The 18,787-nt window shown below is 40.3% G+C and overlaps 1 protein-coding gene across 2 annotated transcripts in view; it reads right to left on the minus strand.

Annotated features, from left to right (window-relative positions):
• Window positions 1-18,787, minus strand: part of MYOM1 (myomesin 1) — a 132,033-nt gene that overhangs the window by 77,753 nt on the left and 35,493 nt on the right. For both annotated transcript variants that reach the window (XM_057699304.1, XM_057699303.1), the window contains exons 6-11: window positions 15,434-15,526; window positions 13,431-13,519; window positions 13,254-13,316; window positions 9,531-9,695; window positions 7,227-7,388; window positions 487-628 (exon numbers count right to left, since the gene is read on the minus strand). In XM_057699304.1, coding sequence (XP_057555287.1) covers window positions 487-628; window positions 7,227-7,388; window positions 9,531-9,695; window positions 13,254-13,316; window positions 13,431-13,519; window positions 15,434-15,526 — 714 coding nt within the window. The remainder of the gene's footprint in view (window positions 1-486; window positions 629-7,226; window positions 7,389-9,530; window positions 9,696-13,253; window positions 13,317-13,430; window positions 13,520-15,433; window positions 15,527-18,787) is intronic.

An 18,787-nucleotide genomic window follows, 5' to 3' on the forward strand; every position in this document is an offset into this window, starting at 1 on the left:
AAAAATTAAAAATAAACAAATGCTACTGCAATAAGATAAAAAATACTATTGAGATTTGTTATTTCTTTGTCAAACTTGAATTCGCTGATGTAAATGAGATTTTGTTAGTATTCCTAGAGTATTAGTCTTTAAATTACTTAATCTTAAATTACTGACATACTAAGAATACGGACATTAAGTATATTGAATACCAGCTATTTCATTTCTAAAGTGGTCTCTATCAGGTGTATAAATTCATAATATTCTTGCCAAATTAGTGACTTGGGTTGGTAGTTCAATTCAAGGATTATCTTTAGAATGTAGGTAAACAGATAGGTATGTGTATATATGTATACATATATATAACCACCAGACAGAGACAGAGACACAGAGAAAAGAGGGAGAGGAGACCCATAAAGAAAACACTTCACCTAGAAATGGTGGGAGAAATCAAGCTTGCATCTCTATGGCCAAATCACTCTAACTGAAGTTAGACAAAGTACTAACTTATCAATAAAATATCCCAGAATAGGGCTCCCTCCATCCACTGCTGGCTGTTTCCAAGAGATGATGATATAATCTTTGTTGGCCTCCAAGGGCACCACATCCAAGGGAGAGGCCGGGGCTCCTTCAATCTCCGCATCAGCATCTGTGGGGATAAAGAAGGATCCTGTTAACCCTCTCAGACATGCTCTGTCAGCCCCAAAGGCCAACGTCTTGGCACAGACTTTTCTTATCACATCACCTCAGTGGCTATATCTTTGGTCCCAGTAGCGCAATCTTCAATTTTGTAATTTGCTTACCAAAATAACAGTGTGTGCTTTCTACCATCAGTACAAGGAACATTACGTTAGAAAGGGCTCTGAAAAGGACCCATGACCTTTGCCTCATGGCCCTTGCCTGACAAAAATGTTCTAAAGGGCAATAAATATGGAGATATTGAGGACTGTTATCAGAAAAGTCTAACGTAAGTTATGCCCAGAAGTCTGCTCTTAAGATAATTATTGTGCAGCGTTACTCAGAAACTATAAATGGCTCCAAAGGGAAACAAACAGCCCCTTCTGTCACCTTTTGGATACATCCACAAAAGAATAAGAAACAAGAAGCTTTGCCCATCCCTATACTGGGACTACCATTTTGGAAGAGAAACAAAAACATTCATTTTAATTAAATGTTTGCTCCCAAACTGAAGATACTTGCGAAAGTAACTCTGATGCAACAGCCACATCTGAGCTCAGTTTATCTGAGTTTAGTAAAAGTCCAGGACTATTCAAGAAACAGAGTTCAGTGACTGTTCATGAAATGGGATCCTCTGATAGTAGGTCCCCTCAGCAGTGTGCACAGATAAATTAATGACTCAGGGGTGTTTTTAGGGGGAAAGGAAGGGGAATGAAAATAACCAGATAGTAGCCTTTTAAGTGAGAATGATTAAGATGAGAGTCAGAGTCCCAAGGGGGAGGGGATCCACACTTGTCAATTCCTCTTGGCATCTGGTCAATCCTTTAATAAGTGGAATTAGTAGGAGTGGAGGCTGAGACATGTAGGAGCCATTCACCCAGAGAAAACACTCTTGACTGAGTGATAAACACTTTCTTTTCCTATGAGCAACACTTCTGTAACTCATAAGTTACTGAAACATTTGCTAATGGCTGAGATATTTGTATGCTCTGAATTTAATAGGTGTGTGTTATCTGTGAAGAGCTCAAATCTCTTTGGTTTTGAACATTCTGTTTCTTGCCCCATGAATCTGAATGAACCCATGAACCTGCAGGATAACATCTCCTGCATAAGTGCTATAGGAGGGTGTAACCAAATCATCGTGCCTAAAACTTAATGCGCAACCCTTGCATGCCACACAATGGCAAATGGACATTTTGGTGAGGGAGAAACTTCTTTCCTTTCAGGCTTTCAGAGCACTGGATGGTGGGGAGAAGGTCTGCTGATGGTGGAGGTGGAACAGAGCTAGCATGAGGGTGGAGATGCTGAAGTTAACAGGCCTCATAGCTGCTCAGCTTCTGGGGGGACAGCTGGCAACCTCTAGCCTGTCCCTTTTTACCAAAAGGCCCATAATGTAACAACCAGCAACCTTGGTGTTTAATAGATAAATCCACTGTATGTAACAGAGCCTGGCAGGCAGTAGACATTTAGGGAGCCACTTCTCAGCATTTCTACCAACTTGCTTGGAATATGCCATTTGTCGTGTGGACTTGACAATCTTTCAAAACACAAGTTCTGTACAGCAGCTGCTGGAAGCCAAATCCGAATACCGTGCTATGTTGCTTCACACTTGTGCTCTTGGCTCCCAGCAGCTGCTACAGGGTGTCTGGCCCACAGCAGCCGCTTGGGCAACGTCAGTCCTCTTCTTAGCTTCTGCTCTTCCTTCTCCCAGCCCTCCAAATAGCCAAACTTTTTGTAGCTTTGATTAATTAGGTCAAAAATTGGCCTGCTGCTCTTTGTATTTTGACCTCTGATGCAAACTATTTAATAACTTTTATCAAAATGTAATTCTATTGTTTATCTTTATTATAAAAAATAATGCATGCTTGTAAAATATATGATAATAAAAAATAGATGTTAAAATCCCTCTTAATTCCATAACTCAGAGTTTACTACTACTAACATATTGGCCTAGATTTTTCCAGATTATCCCCTTATATTTATAAACTCAAAAGTGATTGTTTTTCACAACATTGTAAATCAACTATACTCCAATTTTTAAAAAAGTGATTGTTTTTTAAATAAAAGTGGGATTGGACTATATAGTTTTATGTAAACTGTTTTTTCTTGAGATATTTTCATATTAATAAGTATACTTCATTAATTTCCATTGCTGTGCAGTATTTCCATTGTTTACATGAAATATTTATTATATTTTATTTTCAATTCCCATTGGTGGATATCTAGATTCCTTCTAGATTTCCCCCCAAACAAACATGTTTTTCAGCTTAAATTCCTAGAACTAGAATTGTTGGAAATGGGCACTGTTGATACACAGTGGCAAAACACCCTGAGAAAACCTGAACCAATTTACACTCACCAGCAATGTGTAAGAGTGCTGGTCCCTCCATTCCTTCATCCCAGTGAATTGTAATACCATGTAAATCTTTTCAATGTGATAGATTAATTTTTTTGCTTTGATTACTAGTGAAAACTTTTTCACATATTTATTTGTCATTTGTAATTCTTTTTTCATGACATTTATATCCCATCCTTTATCACTTTAACATCTTTCTCCCCTCCCCCACCATGTATGCGGGAAGGGGAGGAAAGAATATAAAAAAGTCTAGAAGAATATGTAGTAAAAGGATAACTTTAGATATCTCTGGATGTTAGACTTATGATGGCTTTTCTTTTTTTTCTTATTTATATTAGCTATTTTTTCAGAAAGAACACATATTATCTATGTAATAAAACCCTGGCCAAATGTGTATAGCTCTGGAATGTGTTTCTGCAGACATATGGTGCTTTCTATACTGATCATGCTGGTTCAGAAGCTATTTTCTAAGCAGCAAAATACCAGAGCTCTTAAAAATGCATTGAAATGGCTCTTTAAAATGCATTGAAATAGCTCAAAGTTAAAAAAAAAAAAACCCACACATAAAACATCACTTAAAACACTTTGGCATATGTGTATAAAAACAGATGATTGAACTTGGTGTACCCCCAAAAAAATAATAAATAAATAAATAAATAAATAAACAAAACACTTTGGCAGTTTCTCAAAAAGTTAAACACAAATTTAACATACAACCCAGCAGTTCTGCTTGTAGCTATCTGTCCAAGAGAAGTGAAAACGTGGGTCCATGAATATGAATAGGAATGTTCACAGCAGCATTATCCATAGTAGTCAGAGAGCAGAAACAATCCAGTTGCCCACCAACTGATGAACGGACAGACAAAATGAGGCCTGTGCATACACTGCAGTACTAGTCAGCAATAAAAAGGAACAAACTACCAACCAAAGAACCTCAAAACACAGGCTCAGTGAAAAAAGATAAAAATAAAAGATCACATACTATATTCAGAAATGTTCTGAAAAGGCAGTCTATGGAGACAAGGAGTAGATTAGTGGCTGCCTGGGGGCTAGACTGGGCATGGGAGTAGGGAAGGGGCACAAGAAATCTCTTTGGGGTGAAGGGGGTGTTCAAAGCTGGATTGCAGATGGTGGGTGCATGGCTCTATGAACATTCTGAAAAGCACTGTTCACTTAGCATGGTTGACTCTTACGGTGTGTAATTACATCTCAATAAAGAGTTTTTTTTTTTAAAAGAACCTAAAATATATTATTTAAAATAAACTTATGTGGGAAATCATTTTCTAAAACTTAAATTTACAACTCAATTTCTGAAATTTGTCTTTGCAATTTTGTCTTCACCATGAATCTTTTCAGTTCTCTCACATCAGTACCTAATACATTTTAGAATCTTCCCTTATTTTGTGGATATGAAAACTGGCTTAATGATAAACTTCAATCCCTTCCCCTATCTGTGGTTAGTCATTTGAAGTCTGGCCTCAACCTGCAGAGAGCCACGACTCAAGATGTGGGCACTGAGAAATGTTATTGAGGAAACCCTGGACTGTCTCCGAGTTCCCAGAAAAAGTTTACAGAGACATAACTTAAGTGTTTTCTGAGTCACCACAGGTACTCTTTGGTTCAGGTAAGATACTTGAGAGCAGAGGCAAAGGCTGTTTGCTTTCAGTTCTCATCTGGCCAGGTCTATCTGGGTGCTTTGGTTAAACAAACATACTTGCAGATAACTTCCAGTGTGTCCATTTTCACTGCCACTGACCCAGAGGGCTACCCCCTCTTTTCCCCTTGCAAGATCTGACTTTTCCCAAAATGCTTTTGTGTAGGAGGAAGTCTGACCCATTTTTCTGTTGGCATAGATATTCGTGTATCTTTATCAGTTGCTGGTCCGCAGCAGAGCTCAGTGATCATTTGTTATTGTTCAGTACCGGTGTGGTATAGACTGCTGTCTCTCCCCAGTGTCCATCCCTCCTGTGTCCAGAACCCCTGAGTTTCTGCAAGCAGCAGGCTGCCCAGCTTCCCTCCCTGTGGATGTGTGTGTGGTGGTGTGTTCACTATGTAGAAGTGATGTGTGCATCCCTGCCTCTCTTTCCTTCCCACAGGCTGGAATGGAAACACGGGACAGCACCACAGGGGCATCGGAGCAGCAATGTAGATGGGACCCAGGACTCTGAACGGCTGCGTTGAGCAGAACCATCGGGACCACCCTCCTACCTCTGGATTGATGGACATAGGACAGAAATAAACTTTTTTTTTTTAGTTTCATTTCAGCAGCTTAACCTATTCCCTAATTAAAATCCTGGGTTAGCCATCAGAAGACCTGTATCTTAGTTCCACTTCTGCTTCTAACTGATTGTGAGGTTTTTGGTAAATCATGTCACTTTCCTGAGCTTCAGTTTCTGCATCTTAAAATTAAGGGGGGGACTTCCTAGGTGGCACAGTGCGTAAGAATCCGCCTGCCAATGCAGGGGACACGGGTTCGATCCCTACCCTAGGAAGATACCACATGCCGTGGAGCAACTAAGCCCGTGTGTCACAACTATTGAGCCTGCGCTCTAGAGCCCATGAGCCACAACTATTGAGCCCATGTGCCGCAACTACTGAAGCCCACGTGCCTGGAGCCCGTGCTCTGCAACAAGAGAGGCCACCGCAATGAGAAGCCTGTGCACCAAAAGGAAGAGTAGCCCCTACTTGCCGCAACTAGAGAAAGCCCGTGTGCAGCAAAGAAGACCCAACACAGCCGATAAAATAAATAAATAAATAAATTTATTAAAAAATAATGATAATAAAAAAATTAAGTTAGTGGGGTATTTTAAAAAAAAATTGAGGGGAATCCTAACGTTGTTGTGTGCCTTAGACTCCTTTGGCAAACTGGTAAAGAAAACCTAGAGGCCTCATCTCAGAACAATGCTTTTAAATGCATAAAATAAAATAAAGTACATGAGCTTACCAAAGAAACCAATTATACTGAAGTACAGTTCTAATCACAGACCCCTTGGGAGTCTGTGGACCCCTGTTAAGGACACCTGCATGACCTCTGAAATTCCACCCTCATCAAAATGCCTACAAGTTCATGATTCTATTTAGCGTACAAGAGATAAAAAAAATTAGCAAGTCTCTACCTGTACTGTTTATATATTTATTTTCTGTATATTGTGATGTTTTGACATTTTAAAAGCCTTTCGGGTTAGGAAGAGATTACCCACCCCATCCCCGGGGGCTAGCCAATTCTAACCAGTCCAGAGCTCACCTATTCCATCTGCTCCGTGTACCTTAGGAGGAAATAGTCCTCTGCCTTAATCATCTCAGCAACAGGGACCAGATGCCTGCAGCTTAGGGTCTGCTGAAGTTGTTCACACCAGCCAATCCTGAACTGTGTACCCTGCCCTGCCATGCCTTTTCCACAGGAACTCCAAGACAGACTGCAGTCCAAGCTCTCCCTCTGCCCCTTCTGCCTCCTGACCAACCAGTGCCATTGCTTCCCCCATTTGTTTCTCTAGGACCTGTGAGTATAATACACTCTTTTCCTGAGCCCCTCCTCTGTGTCCTCGTGTGGCCACACCTGACTGATCATTAGGTAAAAGAACATAGAGCATCGCCCTTGTGGCCTGGAAGTGTTCATGGTCTTCCAGATGTGCTAGGATCTCACATAGAAATAACATTCCCACTTGTACATGTTTGACCCGTTCCAGACGTCACTGAAAAAAGAAAGACTCCTAAAATCAACAGTTACAATTTGTCTTAAGGATTCAGTTGTAGCATCTTGTTTCCTAGTTCATTAAAACTAAAGCTATAAAAAAAAAAAGTCCTGGAATGAAGTAATAAATTTGCTCTCCAAAATAGATATTCGAGAGTGAGTCCCCATCACTCTTTTATTGTAGCTTCCTCAAACTGAAACGGCTTTTTGCATCACCAGGATTTAGCCTCCCTATTCACACACTTACAGAGGACTGCACTAGGGGCTCATTGAAGATGAGAGAATTACTGACACTAGCGACAGTAATATACTCTGGAAACTGGTCACCTTCGGCTTGGTGCCTTCAGGGTTAACCTTTTTACATCGGGTCTAGTTTTACTGGATGTTAACATCCCTGTGCCACATAATCTGGAAGAATTTTCGAATGGCTCTTTCTTCGTTACCAAAAATATGTTTGGATAGGTTGACATGGCCTCGGTGTCTTAAATATTCTCGGATGTTCTGCTTTTTGCTAGGTCTTACCTCGAACAAAGACATAAGCGCTGTATTGTTCGTAATAGTCTCCCATTCGTACACGGAGTGTGTAGAGACCTTCATCTTCTTTGTTGAGATGAGAAAATGTTAGTGTTGCCCGATCTCCGCTCCAGTGTGTTTGCACCCATTTTGATGGAGAAACAGGAGACCCTAGGGGGGAAAATTAAGCAAATTAACTGAGTTATTTTTCTATTACTCTCTTCTTCCTCTCTCCCCTCCACTCTTCCCTCCCCCTATTTCTCTCTCTCTCTCTCTTTATCCCTCTTCTTCTATATTGAAAGCTATCTGACTATTAGAGGAAGTCTGTAGGGCTTTGAGTCATTCTGCCATGTTTATATTGGTTAAAATGCTAGACTAAAAGTAAGGGGACCACGGCCAGATACATAATCTGCAGGGCCCAGTGCAAAATGAAATTGCAAGGCCCCTTGCTTAAAAAGCAGAGGAAAAAAAAAAGTTAAGATACTAAAATATAAGGCTTTTTCCTCTAAAGATAGTTTACTAGTTATAAAATGTAATAGGGTAATACAAATTGCAGCAAATAATATTTTCATGCCATAATTTTACATACAAAAATAATACTTTATTAATGTGATAGGTTGATTGATAATATACTTTTGACTTACTTTTCTGCAAACTCAGTTACTTTTAGCAACTTCCTCTTAAATTGATATAATTGAAAGCAGTATAGTCACTCTTTGCAAATGCAAGACCATAAATGAGTTTTGATTATTTTTATTTTAAGATGGATCTTTCTGCTGATGCAACTATTAATGCAGCTGCTGAGTGCTACATAGTTATAGTATTATATAGTTTTATACATTATAGTATCATATAGTTATGGTGCTATAAAGTTAACATTGGGTTAATCTTCTGATAAACTATTTCAAAATATAAATTTTAGTACTCTAGAGTTGACGATTCTTAAGGAACAATTTTTTCTAAAAAGATTTAACTCTTTATACAAATAGTTTCATGTAAGTCTGAATTTAATTTTAAATGTAAATTTACATAATCTCATCTTAATGTTTTCTCTTACATGTCCTGTAAGTTGTGGTCACACAAGAAAATGAAAATGACTTCATGATTTGTATATAATTCAAATGCCTATTTATGCATTCTCTCACTGTATCTTTGATTAGGAGGGAAAAGTAATTTAAAAATGATCTTTCTTGTTAACTGCTTCATCCAAAGTTTCGTATGAAAACAGTGTTCTCTTTCACTGAATGTGACAATCTTTAAATTTAATTTTTATTTCCAAGCCTGTGAATATTTACTCTGCAATGTTGTGGCAGTTTTCATAACCAGAGAGTCAGTCTAAACTCTGAAGAATTCTAACAACCGCCTTATGTGCCTACTCCAATGTCTATATACATGCTTTTATTTTATAATATTTTATGGACATAGTTTACTGGGTGAGTGCTGGCAGTTCCTGTCATCGTGCTCAGGCCAGGAATTTCATATTTGTGCAGATCCCACAAAAATGCATTCTGGGGAGCAGATGGGGGCCCACGTGGGGCCCCTCCTCTCCTCTAGCGCCATGTCTGGCACTGCTGCTGCTGCCGCAGCTGCCATGACTGGCTTCACTCTGGGCCCAAGTCCTGGTCCCAGCCATCACCTCGGGAGGGGCCAGACTGCCTGGTGGCTGCACACACACTGAAGTTCACGCCAGCTGCATGGTGAGCAGGCTGACCGCCACCCACTGTGCCTAGGGACCAACAGGCATGACTTCACGGGACTTCACTCTATTTTACCAAATAAAATTAACTTGAAAAATGAATATACATCCAACTTGCAAAATGAGAATACATTTTTTGTAATCGTTAATGCAGCTGTTGAATGTTATATAGTTATAGTATTATAGAGTTTTACACTATACAGTATTATAGAGTTACGCTATTATAAAGTTAACATTGGGTTAACTCTCTTATAAACTATTTTAAAATATAAATTTTAATACTCTAGAGCTGATGAGTCTTGAGCAACAACTTTTTCTAAAAATATTTAACTCGATACAAATACTTTCATGTAAGTCTGAATTTGTTGTAATCCTTTCCCTACATTACTTGGTGATAAGAAATTATAATCTCCACAAACACATTATGAAAGTTCCACTACTCTGATATATGTGTAAAAGCTTTTGTAACACCCAGCAGTTATGTCTTCTGATGTCCAGGTTCTGCCAGCTCTGGTAAACAGAACTGCACTCTTCTGGATATTCATGCTCTGGGGCCAAGCCCGGGCTATGACCTGCTGCAAATAACATCCTAGTGAGAATGCATTAGTAAGGCTCACCATTTTGGTACCACTGGACCTCCGGCTGGAAATGTTTAATTTCAGGAGTGATAACTACACGGCAGCCTAGACTCATCGTCTCGCCTTCTCTCCCGAAAGACACATCAAACTTGTCATCAAAGTGGATCTCAAACTTGGACGCATAACCGTAAGGGGTCACGGCAACTGGGCACAACAAAAGCAAACACCAGTAATTTACTTTTTCCCATCAAAGAGACACAAGCATTTTAATAAGCACAGGCAGAAAGCAATCACAGCAAACCTATCAAGTGACTTATCTGGGCAAAAATTGAGCCTTATAAAAGAAGTGTGTAACTTATTCACATATACCATTATGTCAAAATGGAGATTCTGTGTATGGAAATTCTTGCTTCATTGGTCAGATAAGCTCACTGCTTACTTTTACTATTATAATTAACAGAATTTAAAAGGTCAGGTTTAATGTCTTACATAAAATGTAAATGAACACCACATTTAGCTTAGACTTAAATATAGCTGCCATACATGCACTTTAAAATGTTAGATTCTGAGTTCGTTTAAACTTTACTGCTTGTACTCTTGGAACAAACTGCCATATCGATTTCTCATAAAAGTAATTTTTTAGTAAGTGGCTTCAGTTTCTTTGATGATCTGGGTTAAAAAAATATAAGAAATGTCAATGGGAGAAAACTGAAAGTTTAAAATACCATTCTTAGAAATACCTTATTTATAGATTGAGTAAATACCTGCACCATAAGCTCTCCTAGGTTTTATTTTCTCTTTTCTCAAAGGAAAGGGCTTGGGAAAATAATGACTGTTTATTGATGGCTTACTACACGCCAGGAACTTCACATTTGACATGTCATCTAATCCTTGCAAAAACTTCATGGCAGAGATACTAGTTTTTCCTCTCTTTCAGGTGGGGAGATAGAAGTCCACAAATATGTAGATAACGCCATGGTTTCAAAGGTATCATGTGTGAAACTGAAATTCAAACGTATAACCGCCCAACTCTAAAACTTAGGCCCTTTTTCTCCTATTTCAACTCTCTTCCTAAGACCTCTTAGAATTAATTTGAAAATGCAAGCTAACATTTATTGAGTTCACCTTGTACCAAGTATTGTTCCAAGTGTTAAAATCTATCAACTTAATTAAGCCCCATAATAACCCTATCAGATAAAAACCATTATTATTTCCACATTATCGATGAGGAAACAGCAGCACAAGGAGATGAAGTAACTGCCCATATGCACCCTGCAGGGCCAGGATTTACACCAGTAGGTTGTTTACAGAGCCTGCGCTCTCAACCAATACATGGGGTTGCCTTGAATTTGTGTGTCCCCAGGCAACCACTAACCAACAGGGAGATGACTTCTCTTTGAAGCGTGTTCCATCTGCCCCATTTTTATACGATCATGTTCCACTGAGATCAAAACACAAAACAACTTGAACAGATCTTATTTACCAGGAAGCTGGGCTGGTTCCAAAGCTGCCTTAGGGAGTAGAGATAGGGGTTACAGGGAGGGCCTTGTTTAGGTCAGGGGTTGGCAAATCTGTGAGCCAAATATGGATTGCCTCCTGTTTTGTATCATTAGGAATGGTTTTTAAATTTTTTAATGGTTGATAAAAAATCAAAAGATGAATATTTTGTGACATGGGAAAAGTCAAAGGAAATTCAAATTTCAGCACTCATAGATAAGATTTTTTCTGAATACAGCCATGCTCATTCATCCATCTACTGCTGATGGCTGTTATTGTTACAACGGTAGGGTTGAATAGTTGTGACAGACTGACACAGCCTAAAGGATTTACAATCTAGTCCTTTACAGAAAATGTTTGCCAACCCCTGGTTTAGAATATGGTTTGGAATTAGAAAGACCAGGTTACAAGTCACTATTCGACCATTATGCGTGGTCTTGACCCAAGATTTAACCTCTCTAATTTGTTTCCTCATCTGCAGAGCACAGATTAAAAGGCACCCAGTTCATAAGCTTTGGAGAGCATTAAATGAATCAATGCATATAAAAAATGTCCTAGGGGACTTCCCTGGTGGTCCAGTGGTTAAGACTCTGAGCTTCCACTGCAGGGGGAGCACGGGTGCAATCCTTGGTCAGGGAACTAAATTCTCACATGCTGCGTGGAACAACCAAACAAAAACAAAAAATTGCAAATCACCAATAAAGTTGGGGGCACTGTCTCCCAGCTCAAAAAAAAAATGTCCTAGTACAGAGTCTGGCACAACTGATCAATACATATTAACTATTAGAGCAGAACCAAGGGCGGGGAGCTTTATCCATGATATTTAACAGTATATTTCAAGCACCTAAACTGGTACTTGGCACACAGTAGATGCTCAATAAATACTAGTTGAATTAATGAATAAGAGCCCTCCATTCTCTATGCTGGGAACAACTGCACTCAATTCATGAGCCAGAGGAGGCTCTGAAAGATGAAGAAGTTAGAGAAGTGAGGTTGAGCTGGGCTCTCAGACCCTGGCCTGATGGAGAAGAGGGGAATGGGAAAAACATGGATAATGATACACTAACAGGAATGAGTAGGATATGTCTGGAGGACTGTGGGATGACCAATCGGCCAATCTTGGGACGTTGGGGATGTCACAGTTTCACAGTTTCCAGCTATTCTATCTCAATATAAATCAAATGATAGGAGGAGGACATGACTGGAATGTGTTCCTTCCTCACTCCTACATCTCATGCCCTCTCACCCTTGGGACTTATACCAATGATTACAACTTGGAATATTAAAATTAGGAGCCATTCCATGAAGTCGATGGAGTAGGTCATCTACAGACATCAAATTAGGTGAAAAACTGACCCTATTTTCATCAACCATTTTTAAAACTACCACTTATTTCTTAATGTTTGGAAAATAAGAAGTTTGGACTTGACTACCTTTTTCAGTCTGAACAGTGTAAGCATCTAATTATTTGAACAACTGTAAGGAGTTTACTTTTATTGCTTCCTATGAGAAGAAGTTCTGACACAGGTGAAATGACTGAAGTTCACAAATTTTCAAATTACTGCTGATCAGAATATTGTTAATAATTTGTTATTAAACCACATTTAGACCTCATTTTAAATTGCATTTCATAAATTAAAGTATTTATTTATTCATTCATTCATCAAATATTACTCTGCATCAGGTGCTGGGTTTAAAGATAAATGGTCCAGTCTGGGCTTCAAGTGGCTCATGGGCAGTGGCAAAGAACAGTTAACAGTGTCCAGTGAGATAGATGCTCTGATGGAGGTGGTGTAGCCTCACCCGGGACACCTAACCCTGAGTGGGGGGGGGGCTGGGGTAGCAGAGGGGGTCAGACATGGATTTCTCAAGGAGATCATGCTGAACTGGATATCTGAGGATGAGTATGACTGCTCCGCTATAGTCCAGACTGTGTGTGTGTGTGTGTGTGTGTGTGTTCAGTTCAATCACTCTGCCCAGGTTTGTGTAATGATCTTTCTCAGTTTAAAAACAGAAAGACTTAAAAGCATTTCCTATTTTTAGCCCATCACATCTGGGCATTTATATAACCAGAACAAAGCAATTATATGCAGAAAGAGAATATAGTAACCAAAGAATCTGAAAAAATAAAACTAACCACAGGTAGTATTACATACACACTAGCATTTATTATAATATAGACTGTGCATTTATTTCAGTGTTATGGGATAGCTTATTATGTGGTATTGTACAGAGATGATACAGCAAATATATTTTTAAACTTACAGCTGAGGGGCAAGGTGGAAGTCCCTGCATGCAAGCGCATCTCATCAAACTCTCCCTTATATCCTAGGAAAGAAAGCAGAAATGCATGCCAGCTGTTCCTTGATTTGTTTACTTTTTAGCAGTGAGAAAAAACTTTTTAAAAATACACTTTGAATAAAACAAGTCCAGCAAACCTACTCTTTACCACAACCGAAGCATATGCTGAAACCTCTCCTTTAACATTCATCGCCGAGGCCCGGTACTGAGCAGTGTCTTCAAAATCACATCTGAAAGAATGGATGAAAATGAGTGCCTGGTGCAGTGACACTCCTGGTACAATCACCCCTCAGCATCCGAAAGGGGTTGGTTGCAGGACCCCATGAATATTAAAATCCGCGGATGCTCAAGTCCCTTAAGTAAAATGGTGTAAAATAGTCGGCCCTCAGTATCCACAGGTTCTGCCTCATCGGATATGGAGGACCAATATAATTGCTAGCTGTCAAGAATCTCTTTGCTATCAAGGCACAGGGCAAGTCACTGACTAACACATAGCTCTCTGGGACTCTTGATATAGCTACCCTCTCTGATCTAGCTCCCCGTGGTATGCTATACAGGCCAATAGATCTATCTACCAACAGCTATGGTCCACCGTGACCTTAGCCTGGGTTCATTTAAGATGTCCAAAAAAAAAAAGTTAACAAAGTGTTAAGCACATAAATTACAGCGTGAGCAGCGTGATGAAATATTGGTCTAAAGTTGTATCAGGAATAGGAAATGTCTGGCCATGTACCTTTATAGCAGGTGAGACCCGGAGCACCTGCTATAAAGGGGTCTCCCTCAGGGTGGGTTTCAGTCTGGGGTGGGTACAGGGTGATGAAGAGACAAAGTAACAGCCTCTACTTCTAGATGTCCACAGACTCCCTGAGCCACAAAACGGATCCAGGTTAGTCTGTGTTCTAGCCTAAAATTACAAATAAGTTATTTATCCTAAGGTTCAGGCCCACAGAACAACACAAGGAGTGTCATTTGGAAGTTCCTCTAAGTTGTAATGCAGAAATTGGGATGTCGTTAATAACGAAGCAGAGAGAAAAGGATCTCACACAGAGATGAACAGGCTAAGATTTCAAAGCAGGCTGTTTTGTGTCTTACTGCTGCCAGTTCTTCATTGTTCCTCTGGGTTTAGCTTCATTTGTAAAATCTTAATTCTTGTTGAAATTTACAGGCATCAACAGAACCCCAGGAGGGTCAATACAGTTGCCTTTCCCATGGCTATTTAATGATAAAGCAACCACACAGCTTGCTGCCACCTCAGTAGAATCACCAACTGGCAGAATGGCTGTGACTTTAGGAAGGGGTCAGTGCTTGGCGAATGTCCCAGGGTCCCAGGGCTCTTTCTGCTTGAAGCCCAGCATTACCTGTGTCAACTCCTCTGATCTGAGAAGGCTGTGACTCTCTTGAGATCAGGATGATGTAAATTTTACTTTGACATCTCAGCATGTCATGGTTTTATTTGAACCCAAAATGCTGGGCGCTTGTTTAACCTTTTCATCCGCATAACTAAGCTTGGATTTCAAAACCGTATTAGGAGACATGATAAACCTTTGAAGACTTGGAAATTTTGATGTGGATTCTGCTTTCAAACTTTGCTTTTGATTTTGCTTTAAAAACATCCTAATGTCGGGCCCTGCGTCCATCTACAGGCTGACACGGTGGGCGCAGAGTTTCCCACAGTTCCTGGTCAGCTATGGGAAAGAACAATTTCTCTAAGTCTGGCTTACTTTCAATGTCACCCACCGCAAACTTCATTGGCCTTTATTAATTAAAGGCAAAATTGTATACTGATGGTGTAGATTTGGAACTCTGAAAGGATAACTGAATATAAATGCCTATTTATGTAACTTATTTTCTTACTGATGTCTAAGAAAAACTCTCAAGTATATAAAAGGATGAATAGATGCAAACAAATTTTTCCTCGTTGTCTGACTAAATTCAAATAAGATCACTCTGGGAGGTAACATGGCCTGGGTAAGAGTGTCGTGCTTATCGCCCTTACGTGTGCACCAGGAGAAGCAACGTATGGGACCGTCCCCTATCCTGATCGTGCTGCACTGGGAGGAAGGGGGGGACAGCCCTTAACTGGAGTGCAAAGTGCCACCCTAAGCAATTGTTGGGCAACACACACGGACCCTGATGTCTCTTACGCGTTTATCTCCAGAGTGTGCATTCCGTATCGGCTTTCGATAATATACTTTCCAGGGTTTGCATGGACGTTTATTGGCACCTGGTTTTTATACCTATGAGACAATGGAAACGAGGTGAAGTAAGTTGAGGTATAATTAGCTTCATGATTAAAAGCAACACACACAATTCTTATTCTTGAAGGCACACCTGTAAACAGGTACTGAGGTCAGTAGCGGCATCTGTTCAATCAGTGCAAATAAAATGCATTATAAATATCATGAAACTTCTTGATGAATGTGCTTTCCTCTCCATCATTACAAAAATTACATTCAGGAAGTTGGCCATTCACAACATCGTGGCTGAAATTTGCAAGCGTAGGTTGAGTTAAAAGAGCCAGACACAAAAGAGTATAATGATTGCTTTTATGTAAAGTACAAAACTAGAAAAGACCAATTAATGTTGCTAGAAGTCAGGTAAGTGATTCCCCTGAGGCCGGGGGGATTAAGGAGGCACACTGGGTGCTGATAATGTTTGCTTTCTTCACTTGGGTGCTGGTTACTTGGGTGTATGCAGTCTACAAAAATTCATCAAAGTTCTACATTTATGTGCAATACGCACTTTTTTGTGTGTATATATTATACTTCAATAGAAGATCTAAAAAAGAAAAAAAAGAAAAACTTGCCCACTGTTGACACAACAGAGAGGAAGGCTTTGAGTGGGTTTTCTGTTGCCTGCGTAGGATGAAAGCAAAACATTCTTCCCACTAACATTCTTGCACGTTATTCAAAACCTTGTCATTGCACTGAAAGCTCATTATATTTGTTTTATTCTGTTGTGAGCAAGCACAGCTCTCAGCTTGGAAGAACTTAAAATATCAATCATGAAAGAAAACTACTGACAAATAGAAGCTGAAAGATTCCCTTTTCTGACTGCCCCATCCCTGGCGAAGCCTCTCAGCCTTGAGAGGTTGGGGCTCCATGGAGGGGCCCCTCCTGAGACACCATCTCCTGAGTCTGTAGGGAGCACCGTGGTTCTTCACCACATCCTCAGGTTCTCAGTAGCCAGTGGCTATGGTGCTGGACCAGGCTTTCCTGCTTAAGCCATTTTCTGTCCCAAAGAGGAGCTGGATTTCATTTGTTTCCCTTTCAGACACCCCACTTCACTTGCACAGACATTGCAAATAATGCTAATAATCGCAACAGACACAGAGAGTTTACTGTGAGCAGTGCAAGTGCTTTATGTATAGATTAGTAAATTCAATCCTCACAACAACCACACGAGGTGGTACTACTTTTAATGTCACTTTCCAGATGAAGAAACCCAGGCACGGAGAGGTTAAGTAGCTTGCCCAGCTCTCACGGCTAGAACAGCTGAGCTGGGATTTGAACCCAGGCAGTCTGACTCCTGACAACATGGGATGCTTCCATTGTCCAACTGTTCTCTATTTAGCTGCGTTTTATTTCTTCAGATTTCTGGACATGGTTATAAGGATGTTGGGAGTGAGGACAGTGGTGGAAAGGGAGAGAAAGAAAGGAAATAATCTCAATCAGTCCCTTCATCTCCAAGCTTGTGCGTGCACACACACACATGCCCTATGTCCCTAAAATACATTTTTCTATACTTTAAAAAAAGTACCCTCTCCTTCTCCACCTAGCAAAATCCCAACTCGTCCTTCAAGGCTCTGATCAAATGCTACTTCTTCCATAAACTCCTCCCTGAAATTCCTCACAATATTGTTTCTGCCTCTCCGCATCAGTGTTACTTGGTTCAAATGGAAATATATAACATTCATCAAATTATTATCAAATTATGGTTGGACAAATGCCACTTCTACTAAGCTGTGAGTGCCTTGAAGCTGGGGATTGTGTCTGATCTGTATTTACTTCTGTTCCCACTGCCAAGGAAGTAGGCATCACAGGCAAATATTAGGCACTCAGTGTTTGCTGAATTGGATTGAACAGAGTTATTGGGTAACGCCATAGATTTAATCGTTCTTCCTGACTTTTGGCCAAAGGAAGGGAGTTCTGACAAATGCATCTTCATGATATGGATAATTTAAAATAACTGCTTATGAAGAAGGTATGTTGAGCCTCTTTGTGTCCCAGCTCCCTCACACGTGAAATGGGAGGGTGGGCTGGCTTAGGCATCACAGCTGCGCGGCAGATATAGGGGCAAAGCCCTCTGCCCCACCCTTGGGAGTCATCCCTAGCCGTTTCTGACAGCCAGAAGCGGCCTGAGACAGCTGTCTCCCTGCAGGACTCCAGGCAGACAGAACTATTTGATCAGAGATGGCCTCTAAAAAGAAATCTGCCAGCCACGCCTAATCTGGAACATTCCTTGTTTTGATGAAGGACAGGGTAGAACATGTTAATCAGCATGTTCTCCTGACTGAATTAGTTTAGGTCATTTCACACTTGACTCAGAAGCTCCCTCTTGCTCAGTTTTCTCCAGTTTTGGGGTGTTTTCAGTATTTCCTTCTAACATAAGAAGAGAAATATGACACCAAAGGCTGTGTGGCAGGTGCTACTTGACCAAACAACTGAGTGACACTTGATTTGGCTTCTGACCAAAAATGTTGTTCATATTTCTATAAAGTTTAAATTAAAACAGCATTGGCAGCTCCCAGGTTTGCTTCACCTTCCTTGCCCTCCAGTCCTATCTGACTCAGCACCTCAATCCTGCCACACCCCTCCCCCGCCCCCCCCCCCCATAAACAGCCATGGCTTTTCTAATGTGACCACCTGAAATAGACTTCACACACACACACACACACACACACACACACATTTTGAGGAGCTTCCCTCCACTGGAACTCTGATGTCAGTGTAAGAAGTGCCTGTTTTAAACCTGCAGACAAGGATTAAGTGAGGAAGTGATTCAGTTCTATTCTCCAAGGAATTCACCTAGCAAGGCACTCGGGTTCAGAGTCATTTGCAATTGGCTGTCTTCAGTATCAAGTCAGGGGAGAAAAGTAGGATTTGAGGCCGGCTGTGTATTGTGCTTCACAGTTTGTTATTTCTGGAAAGTGAAATTCCAGACTGGCCAGTCATCGGCTAATTTTGGAGAGCAATCTACACCCTGGGGTTATTTGTCAGGAGGTTTCTGAATTTCCTGTGAATATTTACATGTACACTATTTTCCTTATCATTTTCATGTAGAGTCTATGAACTAGTTAATGAGCTTCTATTATACTATAAGTATTTCTAAAATAATACTCTTCATGTATGTGTGTAAAATACGCACTTAATTCCTCCAAACAAATGTCTGTTTGGATATTGGGCTGACTTTGATAACAAGGGATTACAGTGAAAGCTCTTTGGCAGTGTAAAGCCTGGTCAAACAAAAAGGGCTTCACTCTAACTTTCTCTATAAGC

The sequence above is a fragment of the Hippopotamus amphibius genome, chromosome 11 (assembly GCF_030028045.1).
Source record: "Hippopotamus amphibius kiboko isolate mHipAmp2 chromosome 11, mHipAmp2.hap2, whole genome shotgun sequence".
Lineage (NCBI taxonomy): Eukaryota > Metazoa > Chordata > Mammalia > Artiodactyla > Hippopotamidae > Hippopotamus > Hippopotamus amphibius.